Source organism: Myxine glutinosa, unplaced genomic scaffold (genome assembly GCF_964187855.1).
Source record: "Myxine glutinosa unplaced genomic scaffold, kmMyxGlut1.1 SCAFFOLD_802, whole genome shotgun sequence".
NCBI classification, from domain to species: domain Eukaryota; kingdom Metazoa; phylum Chordata; class Myxini; order Myxiniformes; family Myxinidae; genus Myxine; species Myxine glutinosa.
Window position 1 is genome coordinate 11143 of NW_027616897.1, and position 21356 is coordinate 32498.

The 21356-nt window shown below is 44.6% G+C and overlaps 1 protein-coding gene across 1 annotated transcript in view; it reads right to left on the reverse strand.

The window, feature by feature from the left end:
• Positions 1-10685: 10685 nt before the first annotated feature.
• SIGMAR1 (sigma non-opioid intracellular receptor 1) overlaps positions 10686-21356 on the reverse strand; it is a 32534-nt gene continuing 21863 nt past the window's right edge. The window contains exons 3-4 of the mRNA XM_068102366.2: positions 13607-13699; positions 10686-11629 (exon numbers count right to left, since the gene is read on the reverse strand). Coding sequence (XP_067958467.2) covers positions 11400-11629; positions 13607-13699 — 323 coding nt within the window. The 3' untranslated portion in view covers positions 10686-11399. The remainder of the gene's footprint in view (positions 11630-13606; positions 13700-21356) is intronic.

Sequence of the window (21356 nt, forward strand, 5' to 3'; positions counted from 1 at the left end):
AGGTGGGAAGTTTCTTTTGCGTTTCAGTATATATTGTTACGGACGCGGTTTAGATGTTATTTTGACCGAGCGGTTGGTATGACCGCGACCGAACAGTTATTCCCCGACTAGACCCCGATTCCACCCAGACGTTGACCAAATCGCGCTATGCTAAATCAATGATGGAAAGGACACAACGACTGGGATAGATGAAACGACGCAAGGGGTACAGTTCTCAAGACCTCCGGAGGAGGATATAATTACAGTGGTGGAGAAAAGGGGTAGATTACAAGGTAGTGAGGTAAAGACACAGAAGAGATAGGCACTTAATTACAGTCTTATCTTATCCCAGACAGACCACAGACAAACGGAACAAGGCTGACTTACACAGGGATTGATGGCAGGGAAGGACAGGTAGTCGATAGCACAAGGTGCACCTTGGCTCGGGGACAGGATCAAGCACGGTCCAAGAGATGCGCGCTGAGCTTGGAGCAAGCAAGACGTACCCTCCGAGCGCTGTGAGGCCTCCCTGCATCTCTTGGACCGTGCTTGATCCTGTCCCCGAGCCAAGGTGCACCTTGTGCTATCGAACTACCTGTCCTTCCCTGCCATCAATCCCTGTGTAAGTCAGCCTTGTTCCGTTTGTCTGTGGTCTGTCTGGGATAAGATAAGACTGTAATTAAGTGCCTATCTCTTCTGTGTCTTTACCTCACTACCTTGTAATCTACCCCTTTTCTCCACCACTGTAATTATATCCTCCTCCGGAGGTCTTGAGAACTGTACCCCTTGCGTCGTTTCATCTATCCCAGTCGTTGTGTCCTTTCCATCATTGATTTAGCATAGCGCGATTTGGTCAACGTCTGGGTGGAATCGGGGTCTAGTCGGGGAATAACTGTTAGGTCGCGGTAATACACCACCGCTCGGTCAAAATAACATCTAAACCGCGTCCGTAACAATATATACACAGACTTGGCATTTAATATGGAATAATTTTTTTTTTCTTGACTTGGGTTTATTTTCTGAACTCAGTATATCAATCTGGTGAGTTTATTTTACGCTTCGGTGATTTCTTTGTGAAAAGAACCATGTCACTGATTGTCTTTCGCAGCAAGAAGTCAATCACAGGATTATATCACAGGTGGCGTGACAAAATGTAAGGGCAGGTACATTTGACGATTGGCTTCACAATCGGGTATATAAGGGTTGTTGCATTCTGTATTAGTGCAAAACAACTGCTGCATGTCTACAAAAGTTATTGCCGCTTCCTCTGGAGATGGTCCGTCAACTCGACAATGCTGTTTGTCATGGAGTGGTGGCTTTACGAAATTCCGGTATGAAACAGCGTGCTATTGCTCGGCAGTATGGCATCACTCAAGGTCAGGTGTCAAAGATCCTGAAACGAAATGCTCAGAGGGGTGTCCCTACTCCAATACCGAGGCAAGGACGTCCCCGCAGAATCACAAGGAGAGATGATCGCCAGCTGCACCGGTTAGTCTGCAATGGCCGTACCAAGTCAGCTAATCGGCTTAGGGCTGAGTGGCAGCAACTGACAAATGTGCCTGTATCCAGAAGGCTAGTTAACCAACGACTGGTTCAAGCAGGCTATCGTGCCAGGCATCCCCTGAGAAAGCCACGCCTGACCAGACAACACAGCCAGCGCCGATTGCAGTGGGCCAGAGAGCACCGTCAATGGCAGCCAGGACACTGGAATCACGTGACCTTCAGTGACGAGTCTAGATTTCTGGTCTATCGTCAAGATGGCCTCGTCCGAGTGCGCAGACAAGTGCATGAAGCCTACAACGAAGATTGTATAGTGCCAAGAGTCCAAGCTGGAGGTGGTGGGGTGACCGTTTGGGCTGCTTTTCATGCAGGGGGCAAAACTGACCTGGTTGTTCTGAATGGAAACCTGAACCAGTTCAAGTACAGGGTCATTCTGGAAGAAACATTGCTTCCATTTGCTCGTGCAGCCTTTCGAGGAAACTTTGCCTTCCAAGATGACAATGCACGTCCTCATCGTGCTCGCATGATCCAACACTTTCTTGTTGACCATGGTGTCGAGCATATGGAGTGGCCTGCCATGTCCCCGGATATGAATCCGACAGAGAACTTGTGGGCAGAATTAACGCGTCAAATCGACAACTTGGTCCAGCAGCCTACCTCTGTGCGTGAATTGCAGCAGGCTATTGTCACTGCGTGGCAAGCGATTCCTGTCCAAACCTTGGCAAATCTCGTGAACAGCATGCCTCGACGTGTACGTGCTCTCCTGAATGCTCGTGGGGGTTACACCAAGTACTGAACTGTAATTTTACTGTCCGTAATCCCAGTCATAATTTAACTTATGTCTTTGTTGAAATTTTTTTTGGCTCATGTGTAAAATAAAGAGATACTTCTGGAAAACGTACAGAAGTTTAACACAGTACTGTCCGTGAATTGAGTTCGATATCAGTTCACATCACTTTCAAGGATCAATTTATTTGCTTCGAAATGTCAAATGTGGTTTTTGTTTCTTTTAAAGGTCACATTAACAAAATCTAGAATAATTTCAACATAATTCCAATGAACTTTTGGTTCTAAGTCATCTTGAAAAGTAAGTTCACCCCCACAAAAAAAATATTCCATATTAAATGCCAAGTCTGTATATACATACAGACACACACAGTCGTGGCCAGAAATATTGGCACCCTTGCACTTTTTCCAAATAATGCACCATTTCTTCCAGAAAATTGTTGAAATAAATCAAGAGAAAAATGACCACAGTGTGGTCACCAGCTGCGACGTGTAGATTGACATCCCCGAGGCTCGGCGCCTGTGCAAATTGTTTTCATGTATATATACAGACTTGGCATTTAATATGGAATATATTTTTTTTCTTGACTTAGGTTTACTTTCTTAACTCAGTATATCAATCTGGTGAGTTTCTTTTACACTTTGGTGATTTATTTGTTAAAAGAACCATATCACTGATTGTCTGTCGCAGCAAGAAGTCAACAACAGGATTATATCACAGGTGGCATGGCAAAATGTACGGACAGGTGCATTTGACGATTGGCTTCACAGTCGGGTATACAAGGGTTGTTGCGTTCTGTATTAGTGGAAAACAACTGCTGCACGTCTCCAAAAGTTATTGCCACTTCCTCTGGAGATGGTCCGTCAACTCGACAATGCTGTTTGTCATGGAGTGGTGGCTTTACGAAATTACAGCATGAAACAGCGTGCTATTGCTCGGCAGTATGGCATGACTCAAGGTCAGGTGTCAAAGATCCTGAAACGAAATGCTCAGAGGGGTGTCCCTACTCCAATACCGAGGCCAGGACGTACCCGGAGAGCCACAAGGAGGGATGATCGCCAGCTGCACCGGTTAGTCCGCAATGGCCGTACCAAGTCAGCTAATCGGCTTAGGGCTGAGTGGCAGCAACTGACAAATGTGCCTGTATCCAGAAGGCGAGTCAACCAACGACTGGTTCAAGCAAGCTATCGTGCCAGGCGGCGTCCCCTGAGAAAGCCACGCCTGACCAGACAACACAGCCAGCGCCGATTGCAGTGGGCCAGAGAGCACCGTCAATGGCAGCCAGGACACTGGAATCACGTGACCTTCAGTGACGAGTCTAGATTTGTGGTCTATCGTCAAGATGGCCGCATCCGAGTGCGCAGACAAGTGCATGAAGCCTACAACAAAGATTGTATAGTGCCAAGAGTCCAAGCTGGAGGTGTTGGGGTGACCGTTTGGGCTGCTTTTCATGCAGGGGGCAAAAGTGACCTGGTTGTTCTGAATGGAAAGCTGAACCAGTTCAAGTACAGGGCCATTCTGGAAGAAACATTGCTTCCATTTGCTCGTGCAGCCTTTTGAGGAAACTTTGTCTTCCAAGATGACAATGCATGGCCTCATCGTGCTCGCATGATCCAACACTTTCTTGCTGACCGTGGTGTAGAGCATATGGAGTGGCCTGCCATGTCCCCGGATATGAATCCGATAGAGAACTTGTGGGCAGAATTAACGCGTCAAATCAACCACTTGGACCAGCAGCCGACCTCTGTGCATGAATTGCAGCAGGCTATTGTAACTGCATGGCAAGCGATTCCGGTCCAAACCTTGGCAAATCTCGTGAACAGCATGCCTCAACGTGTACGTGCTCTCCTGAATGCTCGTGGCGGTTACACGAAGTACTGAACTGTAATTTTACTGTCGGTAATCCCAGTCGTAATTTAACTTTTGTTTTTGTTAAAAACATTTTTGGCTAATGTGCAAAATAAAGAGATACTTCTGGAAAACGCACAGAAGTTTAACACAGTACTGCCCGTGAATTGAGTTCGATATCAGTTTACATCACTTTCAAGGATCAATTTATTTGTTTTGAAATGTCAAATGTGGTTTTTGTTTCTTTTAAAGGTCACATTAACAAAATCTAGAATAATTTCAACATAATTCCAATGAACTTTTGGTTCTAAGACATCTTGAAAAGTAAGTTCACCCACACAAAAAAATATTCCATATTAAATGCAAAGTCTGTATATATGTTAATTACACCTAATTTGTGTCAAGTTCTGTGAAACGAGATTGCTATGAAAACATTCATGTTGTCTTTGTTGCTAAATTTATTCTGGTTTCTTCAAACAAATCGCGATTTTAGTCCGCGATGTTCTTACCTCATACCAAGGCACGTCCGAGTGTATGCGCATGCGTTATTCAATAATTACACCTAATTTGTGTCAAGTTCTGTGAAACGAGATTGATATGAAAACATTCATGTTGTCTTTGTTGCTAAATTTATTCTGGTTTCTTCAAACAAATCGCGATTTTAGTCCGCGATGTTCTTACCTCATACCAACGCACGTCCGAGTGTATGCGCATGCGCTATTCAAAAAGGCACCCCAACAACAAGAACAACAACGCGGTCCTCTCATAGAGCTGCTCGTCAGAGCTAAAAATATTTTGGGATCCACATTTGTATTTCTTTGGTTTACAGTGGAACAAAACCAAAAAAACCTGAAAAAATTACTAAATCTTAGCTTATTCCACACAGAAATCCTAAAATGGCCCGGACAATAGTATTGGCACCTTTTCAAAGTTGTTAGAAATAATTAGATTTAAAGCAGGTGATTCTCCTTTACTTTGTAATTGAACTCACCTATGGTGAGTTGCAGGTGCCTGCAATAGAAAAATCACTTATTCAACCAGTTTGAATTGAGAAAAGGAGTCATTCTGCTGTTTTGTGTCACTGTGTGTACTGCAATGAGCATGGAGAAAAGAAAGAAAACCAGAGAATTGTCTGAGGAGGTCAGATACAAAATTGTAGCCAAGCATGGACAATCTCAAGGCTAGAAGTCCATCTCCAGAGACCTTGATATTCCTGCGTCCACCATACGCAATGTTATCAGGAAGTTTAAGGCCCCTGGCACTGTAGCCAACCTCCCTGGACGTGACCGCAACAGAAAACTCGTTTGAAGATTGCAGCGAAGGATTGCTTGAATGGTGGAGAAAGCACCTCGATCAACTGCCAAACAGATTCAAACTGACCTTCAGACACAAGGTACGACAGTTTCAACTCGCACCTTCTGTTGCAAACTCAATGAAAGGGGGTTATATGGTAGGAGACCCAGGAGGACCCCACTGCTGAGAAAGCCCAACTGGAGTTTGCCAAAATACACCTGAACAAGCCAAAATCCTGGGAGAATGTCCTGTGGACAGATGAGACCAAATTAGAGCTTTTTGATAAAACACATCATCTCTCTGTTTACAGAAAACAAAATGAAGCCTTCAAAGAAAACAACACCTTCCCTACAGTCAAACATGGAGGAGGTTCAGTGATGTTTTGGGGTTGCTGTGCTGCCTCTGGTACTGGGTGCCTTGAATGTGTGCATGGCATCATTAAATCAGGAGATTACCAAGGCATTTTGGAGCACAATGTTCAATCTAGTGTCAGAAAGCTGGGTCTCCATCGAAGGTCATGGGTCTTGCAGCAGGACAATGACCCCAAACACACTTCAAAAAGCACCCAGGAATGGTTCAAGACAAAACGTTGGACTGTTCAGAAGCGGCCAGCAGAGTCCAGATCTAAATCCCATTGAACACCTGTGGGGAAATCTGAAAACAGCAGTTGGGAGAAGGCACCCTTCAAATGTGGGAGAACAGGAGCAGTTTGCACAAGAAGAGTGGGCCAAACTGCCAGTAGAGGTGTAGGAAGCTCATTCATGGCTATAGGAAGTGATTGACTGCAGTTATTTTGTCCAAAGGCTGTGCTAACAAATATCAAGTCCAGGGTGTCAATAATTTTGTCCATGTCATTTCTTTTAATTTTCTGATTTAAAAGGATATATTAACTTCTAAATCAAAAACAAAGGCTCTGTAATATTAACAGTGAAATAAAGAATTGTGGAGACCAAATACTTTTGTTAATTTCAACTTATTTTTAGAGAAAATTGTGAGTTATTTTAAGAAAGTGCAAGGATGCCAATATTTTTGGTCATAACTGTGTACAGTGCATTCAGAAAGTATTCAGACCCCTTCACTTTTTTCACATTTTGTTATGTTGCAGCCTTATGCTGAAATCGTTTAAATTCATTTTTTCCCTCATCAATCTACACTCAATACCCCATAATGACAAAGAGAAAACAGGATTTTAGAAAGTTTTGCAAATTTATTAAAAAGAAAAAACTGAAATGTCACATTTACATAAGTATTCATACCCTTTGCTATGACACTTGAAATTTAGCTCAGGTGCCTCCTATTTCTCTTGATCATCTTTGAGATGTTTCTGCACCTTGATTGGAGTCCACCTGTGGTAAATTCAATTGATTGGACATGATTTGGAAAGGCACACACCTGTCTATATAAGGTCTCACAGCTGACAATGCATATCAGAGCAACAACCAAGCCATGAGGTCGAAGGAATTGCCTGCAGAGCTCAGAGACAGGATTGTGTCGAGGTACAGATCTGGGGAAGCCTACAAAAAAATTCTGCTGCATTGAAGGTTCCCAAGAGCACAGTGGCCTCCATAATTCTTAAATGGAAGAAGTTTGGAACAACCAGGACTCTTCCTAGAGCTGGCCGCCCGGCCAAACTGAGCAATCGGGGGAGAAGGGCCTTGGTAACAGAGGTACAGCTTTGATACAGCACGCTTTGATACAGCACGCTTCGATGCAGCACGCTTCGATGCAGCACGCTTCGATGCAGCACGCTTCGATACGACCCCGCTTTGATACGACCCCGCTTTGATACAACCCCACTTTCATCATAATTAAATCTACACCGAAAAGTCACATGGCTGGAGATGATAAAATGTAGAGTTGACAAAGGCCAGAAGGAAGCCTCTCCTCAGTGAAAGACACATGAAAACCCGCATGGAGTCTGAAAAAAAGCACAGAAAGGACTCTCAGACTGTGAGAAACAAGAATCTGTGGTCTGATGAAACCAAGATTGAACTGTTTGGCTTCCGTCTGGCCACTCTGCCATAAAGCCCAGATCGGTGGAGTGTTGCAGTGATGGTTGTCCTTCTGGAAGTTTCTCCCATCTCCACACAGGATCTCTGGAGCTCAGCCAGTGACCATCGGGTTCTTGGTCACCTCTCTTACCAAGGCTCTTCTCCCCCGATTGCTCAGTTTGGCCGGGCGGTCAGCTCTAGAGAGAGTCCTGGTTGTTCCAAACTTCTTCCATTTAAGAATTATGGAGGCCACTGTGTTCTTGGGAACCTTCAATGCAGCAGAATTTTTTTTCGTCGGCTTCCCCAGACCTGTGCCTCGACACAATCCTGTCTCTGAGCTCAGCAGGCAGTTCCTTCGACCTCATGGCTTGGTTTTTGCTCTGATATGCATTGTCAGCTGTGAGACCTTATATAGACAGGTGTGTGACTTTCCAAATCATGTCCAATCAATTTAATTTACCACAGGTGGACTCCAATCAAGGTGTAGAAACATCTCAAAGATGATCAAGAGAAAGGGGAGGCACCTGAGCTAAATTTCAAGCGTCATAGCAAAGGCTATGAATACTTATGTCAATGTGATATTTCAGTTTTTTCTTTTTAATAAATTAGCAAAACTTTCTAAAATCCTGTTTTCTCTTTGTCATTGTGGGGTATTGAGTGTAGATTGATGAGGGAAAAAATGAATTTAAACGATTTCAGCATAAGGCTGCAACATAACAAAATGTGAAAAAAGTGAAGGGGTCTGAATACTTTCTGAATGCACTGTAGGAAGCCTTCTACCATCTCTTCTCGGATAAACTGACGATTTTCAAACGATCTTTGAGAAAAAGATGCACTTAAACATATTGTTATGTTTGTGGGGTAGTGATATGTAGAGTCAGGTAGATTTGTGTTGGTATCATGCTCCGGATGTCGGGTAAGAACCATCACCATGTAATAAGTTCTGTTTAACCGAATGTCGGAGTAAGGTGCATCTTCGTCCCCGTCACGAGGGGGCGGGGAATGTTAACTAGCTTAGGGGATAAGGATAAATTATCCCTTGTATGTCTTACCCTATGTGATTTATCCTTTGGCTCTTTTGGCACTGCACCATAGACACCAGTGAGAAATGTCCATTTATTGCACTAAATAATAACCATAAAACCAACCGGAAGCCAGTTCTGAGCATAGCCATTTGGGACACACCAGCTACAGCGCCACGGAAGACAGGCAGGCCGAAGACACGCCCCGAGGAGCCGTGATTGGCCAAGGTAGAGCAAGAAGCGACTCGCTATTGGGCGGGATTTGACCAATGGGAAGGTTGGAATAAGAAGGGACTCATAATTGGCCAGGGTGGAACAAGAAGCAACCCGCTATTGGGCGGGAGCTGACCAACGGGAAGGTCAGAGTAAGAAGGGACTCGTGATTGGCCAGGGCGGAACAAGAAGCAACTCGCTATTGGGCGGGAGTTGACCAACGGGAAGGCCGGAGTAAAAGGGACTCATGATTGGCCAGGGTGGAGCAAGAAGCTACCCGCTGATTGGTGGAAGGAAGGCCGAGGTGGAAGCCGAGCGCCGATTGGCAAGGACCACCGAGGACGTCAGAGGCGAGCAAGAAGTGGTGTGCTGATTGGTGGAGAAGCGCTGATGATGTCACGACCTGACGTTAAAAGAACTGGAGGACCGACATTTTCCCCCTTGCTCTTGCCTTCGCTTGCCCTCTTGCTCTCTGACCCTGGACTCCTGCGCTCTTGCTTTTTGCCCTTCCTCGCCTTTCACATCTTCCTCTTGTCCCTTGACGTTCCTGCCTCTCGCTCACCTCTGGCCTTCGACACTCTTACTGAAACCATCCTTTGGCGTGCAAAGAGAACGGAGGCCTGACTTTGTGCGCGCACGCCAAACGACGAGCGGTTTCCCGCCAACGCCGGAGTCGCGTCAAGACTGCGCGCTGGGGCCTGGACGATTGCTGACGAGGCAGTGAGTTGAGCTAAATGCCACAATAACCCACACGTATTATATTTTATCCAGTTTATATTCCCCTGTGTCTGTGTTTCTAAGTCTGGTGAGGGAGCGCTCCATTTAGGAATTTATTTTTACCGTCGCGTTTTTCTTGTTACCGGCATTTTATTTAATAAATCCTTTCGTTGTTTTCTGTACATTTTAAATCCGTTTTCGTGTGAGTTATTTTCCGCAGGTTGAAGACTGCCCAGAAGGATCGCTCAGGTAAGCGCTTCAGCTTCCTCCCCTTTCTTCCCTCGCATAGATAAAGTCCGCAAATGAACTGAACACCTTTGGAGTTAAAGCTGGCTTTGGCTATCCATGACTCTCCCAGTATTAACCAAGGGGAATCGCATGACAATATTTTGGACAAAGTTATCTCTGTCGTTGCATCTCTAGGCACCGCCATTTTTATATGAGTCTCCCTGTTATTCCACTCTCAGACTGCACAACAAATTTGATTGGTCGAGATGGTGTATAATTTTTCCCAAGTACTCCTAAACTGAAGTTTTGGGGAAGGGCAAACAATGCGATTTGTGTTCTACAATCCTGTGTTCAAATATATAATTCAATTTAAATAAAATACAAGTTTTAAACGATGTAGAAAACAAAAATTGAATCGGAGGTTTACCGCTCTTTTACACCACCTCATTTAGCACGTTAAATTACTTATTCGTACCTGTCGTTGTGTTCTTTATGACATCCCTGAAAACAGTAAGTTTATTTTTCTGCCAAATATTTTTAGAATGATTTAAGTCTTGTTTGCCTGCCAGACAGGCTGAAGCAATTGCACACTCACGACTAGATTCCATACAATTTGCCAAATTTGGATCCAGAATCCTTGCTAGACTGCAGGTTTATATTCCAGTGTTCAAAATACAAGTTTCAATTGAAATTAAGTAGTTCCTCAATCATAGGATGACGCCTGTAGACAGACAGACAGAGTGAACCAACTATTTTTTAACCACACTTTGCGCTTCACCCACGGGGTCAAAATGGTACGTGCTGGTTCCTCGATTGACACTGAGCATTTAATAGGAGAGAGCACTAACAAACACTGCTAGGAAGGCAATGGAAAGCCACCTAGTATAATCTTTGCCAAGAAAATGCTTCGGCAGCACCAACGCTCTGTAAAAAGTTTGGTACGTCAAAATCAAATGACCGTAGAAGAAATGAAAAGTCTTGTGAGTGTTTCAATAGGAAGTCAACTTGTAGGTATCTCAGCACCAACCTCCAATTCCCTCGGCGTTCCATCGGACGTCTCATCCCTTTTCGCACGCCTGGCATAAAGAAGAGCATTTTCACAGCATGTTAAACGCTTCGGTTTTAATTGCACAATGTTTCACAGTTAAGGCCAGTGTACACAGCTTTACGGAGCAGCAAACAATCAAGGAATAATCAACATCGTTTCTTGCCGTGTTGTGTAACGGAGTATGTAAAAAGCTCTCGTCAAGCTGGGTATGGGAGGACGATCGATATCGGGTTTTCAGAATTTTGACGTATTCACAATGCTCGATAAAAATCGTTTATTCAAGTCTGCATTGGCTTGGGTTGATTTATTTTTTAAATTGAAGGGTCAACTTTGAGTGGTTGTTTTATCGTCCTTCATACATCGTCTCCGCCTGCTTCAGCTTGCATATCCCCGTCCCTATCCATCTCCAAGCTAGTGCTGCTCCAACATTTTGATGCAATTAAAAATCATCTTGCCAGTAATACATACACACCCACCTGCAATCATAAATACATTACATCTCCAAATGCAGGAGGTAAGGTTATCACACGTTACGATTATTGACCACATGCCAGTTGCTATGTGACGAGCATTAATGCATTGCATCGATGCGGAACTGGTTTCCCAGGCATATAAACATCCCTCCCCTCGTTCTGTGATGGGTAAACATAATTGATTCATCCACCAATTTTCCCTAATAATATGTACCCAAACATAATACACAGACAGAATTGTTGCTAAAGTGTTTTGGTGTGTCCCGGGTTAGAGCACGACGGTACGCCTTTGTGACCCCATTAAGCAAAACCAGCATCTTGGAGGGCAGACATGGATTCGAGATGCAGTGCACGGGTGTAGGCACGCAACATGTAGAATATCGAGTGCAGGTCAAAGCCGGTCAGTAGGTTTTCTGCGAGCGAAGTAATGAGCAGCAGCGGCACGAACCCATGACTGTACTCCACCATCCACGTGCCCGCAACCCACTGCTCCGCCGTAGCTTCACCGGAAGCACGCCAAACGGTATCTCCTAGCAGGGGTAGAATGCAACTTCACCATACATCGACCATTACGAATTCTCAAATGTTTGAACAATTCAAATGGCTTCCCGATGAAATAATCTCAGAATTTGCTATTTCAGATGTTACGTCATTTGAAAACGTCATTCAAGGAGAGATTGGCCTTGGAAGCACAGCGATCCTGGATAATGATGCTGTGCTGCACAACACGTGCGCTAGTGACCCCAAATTATTTACTGGTGTATTCGATGCACCATGTATTCTGCTTCAGTTTCGGTGAAATCGTTGCTGCACAGTCAAATACATGCACTACACAACAAAACAAATTGTTTATCGTAAACCCAAGGGGAAACTCAATGGCTGGTAAAGCGCTTAGCACTACAATCACTCGCTCAGCATGGCACAGGCCCTGTTATAGATGTCATGCTGGGTGTTTGTAATTGAAAACATGAAGGTGGCAGGTCTGGGAAGCCTGGGGAGATCGTTCTCGGGTTGAGCGGTATTTGGGCAAAAACATTGCATGTGACAGCCAATCTGTTGGCTTAGCGGTTGGTGTTGCCTGGTGTTGGCTTAGCGGTTAGGGTGCCGGCTTGGGATCCTAGGATCCTGGGTTCGAATCCCGGTCGATCGCTGAATTAACGCCAGGGGGGTTGACTCAGCCTGTCATCCATCTGAGGTCGGCAAATTGAGTACCAGCTTGCTGGGATGAATTATCCCGGTGTGTACCCCGATTTAGAATAGGTACATAGTATCCCTGCGCATCGTAAGAGGCGACTAAGGTTTGGCGTCAGGAAGGGCATCCGGCCATAAAAACATTGCCTCAAACAGGGAACCATGATTGTCATGGGGCCCGCAAGGCTATCCCCCACTCTAGCGGGGAAAATGGCCTCAAAAACGATCATTCATTCATTCATTCAGCCAATCAATGATCATCATTTCTCCAATAACGTGATAAGGAATGCATGATTGCATTGAACTGGGCAGGCGAGTTTTCAAGCTGGGGCAGGCAGGTGTGGAAAATATCCACATCATCCTTTAAGACCGATTCACCATCAACCCACAACACCAATCTCTATTGACTCGTACAAGGAAATGGAAAGGCAAGATTTGTGATATTTAGTTTCACCTTTGACCCATCAAAATCGGAAAATAGGGGATAATGGATTTTTTTTAATGGGGTCTGGATATTTTTGGACTAAGGTACATTCCTGCCAAATTTGAAGACATTTGGCTCATAAATATAGGAATAGTGTGCGCCTGTATTTGATAGAAAGAGAGAATGATGAAAACAATGTCTCCGCTCTCTGTAGAAGGAGAGACACAAAAAGTACAGGTGTGCGAGAGTAATTTATTTGCGATCAAGCCCTCCATGAGAGGTGGTGAAAGAGGGGAGGGGTCAGTAACTAAGCCTTTCGCAAATCAGGAAATTTTCCGAATATCGTTATGCCATTTTTTTTCTAGTATGTCTCCATACTGATGTTAACAAGATGCAAGTGCACATCAAAAGTAGAAAACAGATCATGCAAATATTCCAATGATTCAAAGTTAGGGCATAAATAAACGAGGACGGCACTCGGAAGAGCGCATACCTCTGTCTGGCTGAACAGTTCATGTTTTGTATCCCACTGATATGCTCGATCTGGATTCGGACCTCAATCAAAATCTAATCGGCTTGTTCTTGTCACCAACCCAACTCATCCACCAAGTTTTGTCATAATCCGTCCACAACTTTTTGAAATATTTTGCTATACATCGGTTTTGGCCCGATCTCTCAATGGTGAAGAATCACTAAAATATTCTCTGATCCAGATCTTCACCAAAATCTAATCGATTGAGCGTTGCCTCGTCACACACCCAACCTGTCCACCGAATTTCGGCCAAATCCATCCACAACATTTTGAGCTATCGTGCTCACAGAGAGACAAACATACAGGGGTGAAAACCTAACCTTCGTCCACCTTTTGTGGCGGAGCTAATGAATTGATTACCTGCATAAAAGACTTCACCCGTCATGGTCCCTTCCTTCCACTGCCGGACTGTCCCCGACACCAGTGTTGCAGAGACGTTAGCCCAGTGACGGCCTGTTAGCGTTGGAGTGCAAGAGGGGAATACATCAATAAGAGAGTGCTAGAGAGTATAATATGATGAGGTTAATCCCATTTACCAATATTGTAATGATGAGGTTAATGTCATTTACCAATATTGTAATGATGAGGTTAATATCATTTACCAATATTGTAATGATGAGGTTAATGTCATTTACCAATATTGTAATGATGAGGTTAATGTCATTTACCAATATTGTAATGATGAGGTTAATATCATTTACCAATATTGTAATGATGAGGTTAATGTCATTTACCAATATCGTAATGATGAGGTTAATGTCATTTACCAATATTGTAATGATGAGGTTAATCCCATTTACCAGTATTGTAATGATGAGGTTAATATCATTTACCAATATTGTAATGATGAGGTTAATGTCATTTACCAATATTGTAATGATGAGGTTAATCCCATTTACCAATATTGTAATGATGAGGTTAATATCATTTACCAATATTGTAATGATGAGGTTAATATTATTTACCAATATTGTAATGATGAGGTTAATATCATTTACCAATATTGTAATGATGAGGTTAATCCCATTTACCAATATTGTAATGATGAGGTTAATATCATTTACCAATATTGTAATGATGAGGTTAATCCCATTTACCAATATTGTAATGATGAGGTTAATATCATTTACCAATATTGTAATGATGAGGTTAATCCCATTTACCAATATTGTAATGATGAGGTTAATCCCATTTACCAATATTGTAATGATGAGGTTAATCCCATTTACCAATATTGTAATGATGAGGTTAATCCCATTTACCAATATTGTAATGATGAGGTTAATATCATTTACCAATATTGTAATGATGAGGTTAATCCCATTTACCAATATTGTAATGATGAGGTTAATATCATTTACCAATATTGTAATGATGAGGTTAATATCATTTACCAATATTGTAATGATGAGGTTAATGTCATTTACCAATATTGTAATGATGAGGTTAATATCATTTTCCAATATTGTAATGATGAGGTTAATATCATTTACCAATATTGTAATGATGAGGTTAATATCATTTACCAATATTGTAATGATGAGGTTAATCCCATTTACCAATATTGTAATGATGAGGTTAATCCCATTTACCAATATTGTAATGATGAGGTTAATATCATTTACCAATATTGTAATGATGAGGTTAATCCCATTTACCAATATCGTAATGATGAGGTTAATCCCATTTACCAATATCGTAATGATGAGGTTAATATCATTTACCAATATCGTAATGATGAGGTTAATATCATTTACCAATATTGTAATGATGAGGTTAATCCCATTTACCAATATTGTAATGATGAAGTTAATATCATTTACCAATATTGTAATGATGAGGTTAATATCATTTACCAATACTGTAATGACGAGGTTAATATCATTTACCAATATTGTAATGATGAGGTTAATATCATTTACCAATATTGTAATGATGAGGTTAATCCCATTTACCAATATTGTAATAAATAAATAAAAAACCACCTTTAGAGGCCATTTTACCCCGCAAAGCGGGGGTTGGCCTTTTTCGGGGACCGTGGTTGTTGTTGTTTTTTTTTTGGTCCCCTTTTTGAAGCAATGTTTTGCGGCCGGATGCCCTTCCTGACGCCAACCCTTTTTGCCGCCTTTAACGACAAACAGGGAATTACCAGTGAACTGGTACTCAATTTGCCGACCTCGGAAGGATGAACAGGCTGAGTCAACCCCCCTGGCGTTAATTCAGCGATCGACCGGGATTCGAACCCAGGATCCTCGGATCCTAAGCCGGCACCCTAGCCGCTAGCCCAACACCAGGGTTGGCCAATATTGTAATGATGAGGTTAATATCATTTACCAATATTGTAATGATGAGGTTAATGTCATTTACCAATATTGTAATGATGAGGTTAATATCATTTACCAATATTGTAATGATGAGGTTAATATCATTTACCAATATTGTAATGATGAGGTTAATATCATTTACCAATATTGTAATGATGAGGTTAATCCCATTTACCAATATTGTAATGATGAGGTTAATATCATTTACCAATATTGTAATGATGAGGTTAATATCATTTACCAATATTGTAATGATGAGGTTAATCCCATTTACCAATATTGTAATGATGAGGTTAATCCCATTTACCAATATTGTAATGATGAGGTTAATATCATTTACCAATATTGTAATGATGAGGTTAATCACATTTACCAATATTGTAATGATGAGGTTAATATCATTTACCAATATTGTAATGATGAGGTTAATATCATTTACCAATATTGTAATGATGAGGTTAATATCATTTACCAATATTGTAATGATGAGGTTAATCCCATTTACCAGTATTGTAATGATGAGGTTAATATCATTTACCAATATTGTAATGATGAGGTTAATCCCATTTACCAGTATTGTAATGATGAGGTTAATATCATTTACCAATATTGTAATGATGAGGTTAATATCATTTACCAATATTGTAATGATGAGGTTATAGTTATATGAGGTTATAGGGTGACATAGTCACAATTTCGGTCTTCGAGGCCGGCCGATAGGCACAGTGTGACCGGAAGGGACGAGGTTCTCCTGACCACGTGGCCCTCGACTTGGTGGGGTTTGTCCGCACAATGTGGGCGCTTTCAGGATGAACTTTAGCCGGGGAGCGTTTGGGCGCCCCGGTCTGATACTGCCGCCCACGCGCAGAACAACTTGTGAGTGCACGTGGGTCCCGGCGTCCCACTGGCCTAGCGCTACCATGTTTAGACAGCGAACTCCGTCCCCGGGCACCACGTCTGACTCTCTTATTCAGTGAGACATGGCGACGTGGGCATGGTAGGACACCCGCGGAGCCCCGGCGGCCCAGGGACGCGCGAGCCTACGCGTTAGCGTGCTACGGCGGAATCAACGGCTTCGGCCACGGCCGGGCCGATACTCGGCCCGGTCGCACCGGGAATGAACTGGTTCGACGCCCGCGCTGGAGAGGTCGCGGGCGACTGAGATGCATTAACAAATTAATTAATTATGTGCTGGCTCAGAACATGGAGGTGCTGGCTCAGAACATAAAGGAGGGTTTACCGTGGGAGTTGTTGTATGCAGATGATCTGGTGTTGATTGCGGAAAGTATGGATGGACTGAAGGAAAAGATGAACACGTGGAAGGAATGTATGGAGACAAAAGGTCTGAAGGTGAATATCGGAAAGACGAAGGTGATGGCAAGTGGTAAAGCATGTGGTGAGGTTGAAAGAACTGGGAAGTGGCCGTGTGCTGTGTGCAGGAAGGGTGTCGGAGTGAACTCCATTCAATGTACAATGTGCGCTGAGTGGGTTCATCAAAAATGTAGTGGTCTGAGAGGGTCATTTACCAGTGTGGCAGCTACATTCAAATGTAAGGTGTGCACAGAGGGAGCTGCAGATGGAGGAAATGTTGAGTTGGATCTTGGAGACGGCGTGAAGCTGGAAGGTGTGAAAACATTTTGCTACCTCGGAGACATGCTGAATGGAGAAGGTGGATCAGACTCGGCAACGGTTGCTCGAGTGAGATGTGCATGGAAGAAGTTTCGGGAACTGGGTGGCGTGCTGATGATGAGGGGAGTGTCGTTGAAGCTGAAGGGAAAGGTGTATGCTGCATGTGTGAGAAGTGTTATGATTTATGGGAGCGAGACATGGGTAATGAACGTAGAGCAGCAATGAAGGTTGGAAAGGGTGGAAATGCGAATGGTTTGGTGGATGTGTGGAGTATCGTTGAGAGAGAGGAAGACAAATGATGAATTGCGAAAGATGATGGGAATAGAGCCTGTGATTGATGCTGTGAAGAGGAACAGGTTGAGATGGTTTGGTCATGTGTTGAGGAAGGATGAAAGTGACTGGTTGAGAAGAGTGATGGAAATGAATGTAGAAGGAAGCAGAGGACGGGGAAGACCGAAAAAGACTTGGCTAAAGATGGTGGAAGAAGAAATGCGGGCAAGGGGGTTAACAAGGAGAGATGCAGAAAATAGGGCAAAATGGAGAAGATTGTCATGGGGACCGCAAGGCTAACCCGCTCTTGCAGGGAAAATGGCCTTTAAAATGCATGTTGTTGTTGTTGTAATTGTTACATATTTATGTGAATGTATGTGAATTACCATTCAGGTCTTTGCTTATCCGTGTGTAGTATATTAAGTTGTTGTGTAGTTGTTGTGGTTGGAGGGTCAGGAGCCCTTCTGAGGGAGTGGCCGGAAACGGAAGTGACCGGAAACGGAAGAGAAAAAGACACGAGGAAAAAAGGACGAGTATTATTCTTCCTCGCCCCGCTCCGACAAAAGGTGGGATCGACCTTGCGCTGCGTGGAAAAGCGGCGTTCCGATCCGAAGCCTGTCTGGCGAGAGGAATTACCGGGACCTGTACCTGCCCGGTGGAGACGGCAAGTTGACGTGGGGCCGTGCATCGACCCCGCGCCTGGCCTCGTTCGCGGCACCGTCCAAACAGACGCGTGCGGGTCGCACGTTGGGGCCTAACCCGCCTTGCAAGCGGCGTGGGGTTTGGCTTGCTTTACCGTATCCGCCTCGCGTGGCCACGAGGGGCTGCAGCCACGGTGCCTGGTACGATACCTGCCCGGTGGAAACACGTCCACCCGGGGTTCGTTCTACCGCCCGAGTGCGGTGACGGCGACCATCATCTTGGTCAGGAGGGGCCCAGAGACATTGTGCGGGACCGAGACCAAAAGGGTGTCGTGAGTACTCACCGGGACACACGTATATAAGATGGCCATCTTACTCATAGGAAAGTGCTTGTGAATTGGGAATTGTTGATGGTTGTATATGGTTGATTGCTCAGGGAAAATCTCCGTGGTTGTGTCATTGCAATTGTATGGTCATTCCCATTGAAATATATCCTTGAACGTCAGTTGTCTCTGGGGTGAAATTCATCTGGATTGCGTGGCGAAAGCGCATATTTAATACAGCTTTCTGGCGAAGTTCCTCTCACGGTCCGGGGGTCACCGAGACCAGGTATTCACCGAGGGGACCACGTAACAGAATTGGGGGCTCGTCCGGGATTACGATTTGCGGTTTCGCAATTGGGGCTACGTCCGGGATTTAAAATTGTATAAAATAATAAAATAATAATTTTTTTATTAATTAAAATTTATTAATTAATTATTAATTGGCAATTTTTTTTTTTGAGAAATTGGGGTAAAGTCTTGGGTGAAGGTTAACAGGTGTTAACGATAGGCACCATGGCGTTTGTGGCACAGAACTTTGGGGTAACCCCGAGTGAGGCACAGTTCCGAGCGTTGCTAAAGTCGGACCTCTTGAAATTGGCCAAACATTTTAACTTGGAGGTCCGAACTAATTTGAGGAAGGCAGAGTTGCAGGCCACGGTGATACAATCTATGGTGGGATTAGGAACATGGGACGAGTTAGCCTGGGAGTGGCTACCCGAAGAACCAGAAGACGTTGAGCTCCGGAAACTGGAGTTGCAATTACGGAGCCAGGAACGGATCAAAGAAGAAGAAAGGAAAGCAGAAGCGAGGAGAGAAGAGAAACAAGCAGAGGAAAGGAAAGTGGAACGAGAACTCCAGGAAAGGTTAGCAGAAGAAGAAAGGAAAGCAGAAGCGAGGAGAGAAGAGAAACAAGCAGAGGAAAGGAGAGTGGAACGAGAACTCCAGGAAAGGTTAGAAGGGAGAAAAGCAGAGGAGAGGAGAGCTGCAAGGGACCTCGAAGCAGAGGAGAGAAAAGCGGAAAGGGAATTAAAGGAACGTGACATGGAGCTTCAGCAAGAAATCAAATTCAAGGAGCTGGAGTTAATGAGAGAACGGGGAGAGGCACCACCCTTGCTGACGGGATCGACACCTAACCAGAAAACCTGGGATGTGGGCAGACATGTGAGGCTGGTTCCACCGTTCAGTGAAAAGGAAGTCGCGAAATTTTTCCCACACTTTGAGAAAGTGGCTCGACAATTAAACTGGCCGGAGGAGGCCTGGACCATACTCGTGCAAAGTGTGCTGGTGGGGAAAGCTCAGGAAATTTATTCGGCGCTACCAATGGACCAATGTGCAGATTATGAGGTACTGAAGAAGCACATCCTCAAGGCCTATGAGTTGGTTCCGGAAGCTTACAGGCAAAAATTCAGGAATGCCAGGAAGAGGGAGAGTGAGACCCATGTGGAGTTTGCCAGAGTGAAAGAAAACATGTTTGATCGGTGGTGTGAGTCAAAAGGAGTCGGGAAAGACTTCGAAACATTGCGGGACTTGATCCTGGTGGAGGAATTCCAGCAGTGTGTCCACGAGGACATCAAAGTGTACCTGCAGGAAAAGAAGGTACCAAAGTTGTGGGACGCAGCCACCATGGCAGATGATTATGCCTTAACCCACCGAATAGGGGTCCACGAACCTAACTCCTCGCCTAGATCTCCGCAGGGGAGGTGGGGAACAGCAGGTGCGGAGAACGACCATACATGGCGGCGGCCTCGAGATGATTATGGGGACAACTATGATACCCCACCGGTTCGAAATCAGAGGGATGCGGGCCCAAGACAAACTTATAGTTCGGGGGGCCCGAGGCAGACCCCGAGTTTTTCCTCCGGGCCTACTTGCGCGTTTTGCAAGAAACCTGGACACTTGATGTCCAGTTGTTACCTCATGAAAAGGGACAACCCAGAGCGGAGTCCGACTATTACAACTCCGAATGCGATGGCTAGCGTAATAAATCGCCATCAAAAGGGTTACCAACCATTTATTTCAGAGGGGTTTGTGTCACTGGATGGAGCCTCGACTAACCGGAGACCGGTTAGGATATTGAGGGACACAGGGGCCCATCAATCTTTAATGCTTGAAGGCATTTTGCCATGGTCCGAGGAGACGGCAACGGGGGATAGTGTTCGTTTACAGGGGATCGGGGGCGGTGTTAGTGCTCCCCTTCAGGTCATCCAGTTGGAGTCCGATTTGGTGTCAGGACCGGTCACCGTCGGTTTACAAGCCACGCTTCCTGTAGAGGGTGTATCTGTGGTTATCGGGAATGATTTGGCCGGGGGTCAAGTTTATGGTAACCTGAGGGTTGGTAAAGAGCCCAGCAGGGAAAATAACACCACACCAGCTCGGGATGGCGACCAAAGTGCCAAGTTATTTGTAGGGGGACTGAACTTCAAAACAGAGGAAGAAGTTCTGACCTCTGTCTTCAACAGATATGGGCCGCTGGTGGAAGTGCGGTTGGTAAGAGACTGGGAAACGCAACAGTCAAGAGGGTTCGGCTTTGTCACGTTTGCCAGCACAAAAGACGCCAGAGAGGCAGAGAAGAAGTGGAATGGCAAGGATTTGGAGGGTCGGACCATAACAGTAGGGAAGGCATTTCGTAGGCGTCGAGAGGTCTACAGGAGAGGACAACTGGGCGGTAGTTTTGGTAGTGGCCGAGAAGGAGACCGCTATTCATGGGACTACAGGGACCAGTGGTCCCACCCTAATTATTAGGGAAGTTCTGAGAAGTTGAAGCACTGAAGGCGGCGGAGCCGCCGAGCCAAGATTCCTACACGAATTAACCGTGAACGCCGTTCCTAAAGGCGTCCATGTAGTGAACTTTCATGCACGGACTAACCGTGAACTCCACGTTCCTCAAGGCGCCCATGTAGAGAACTTTCCTGCACGGACTAAC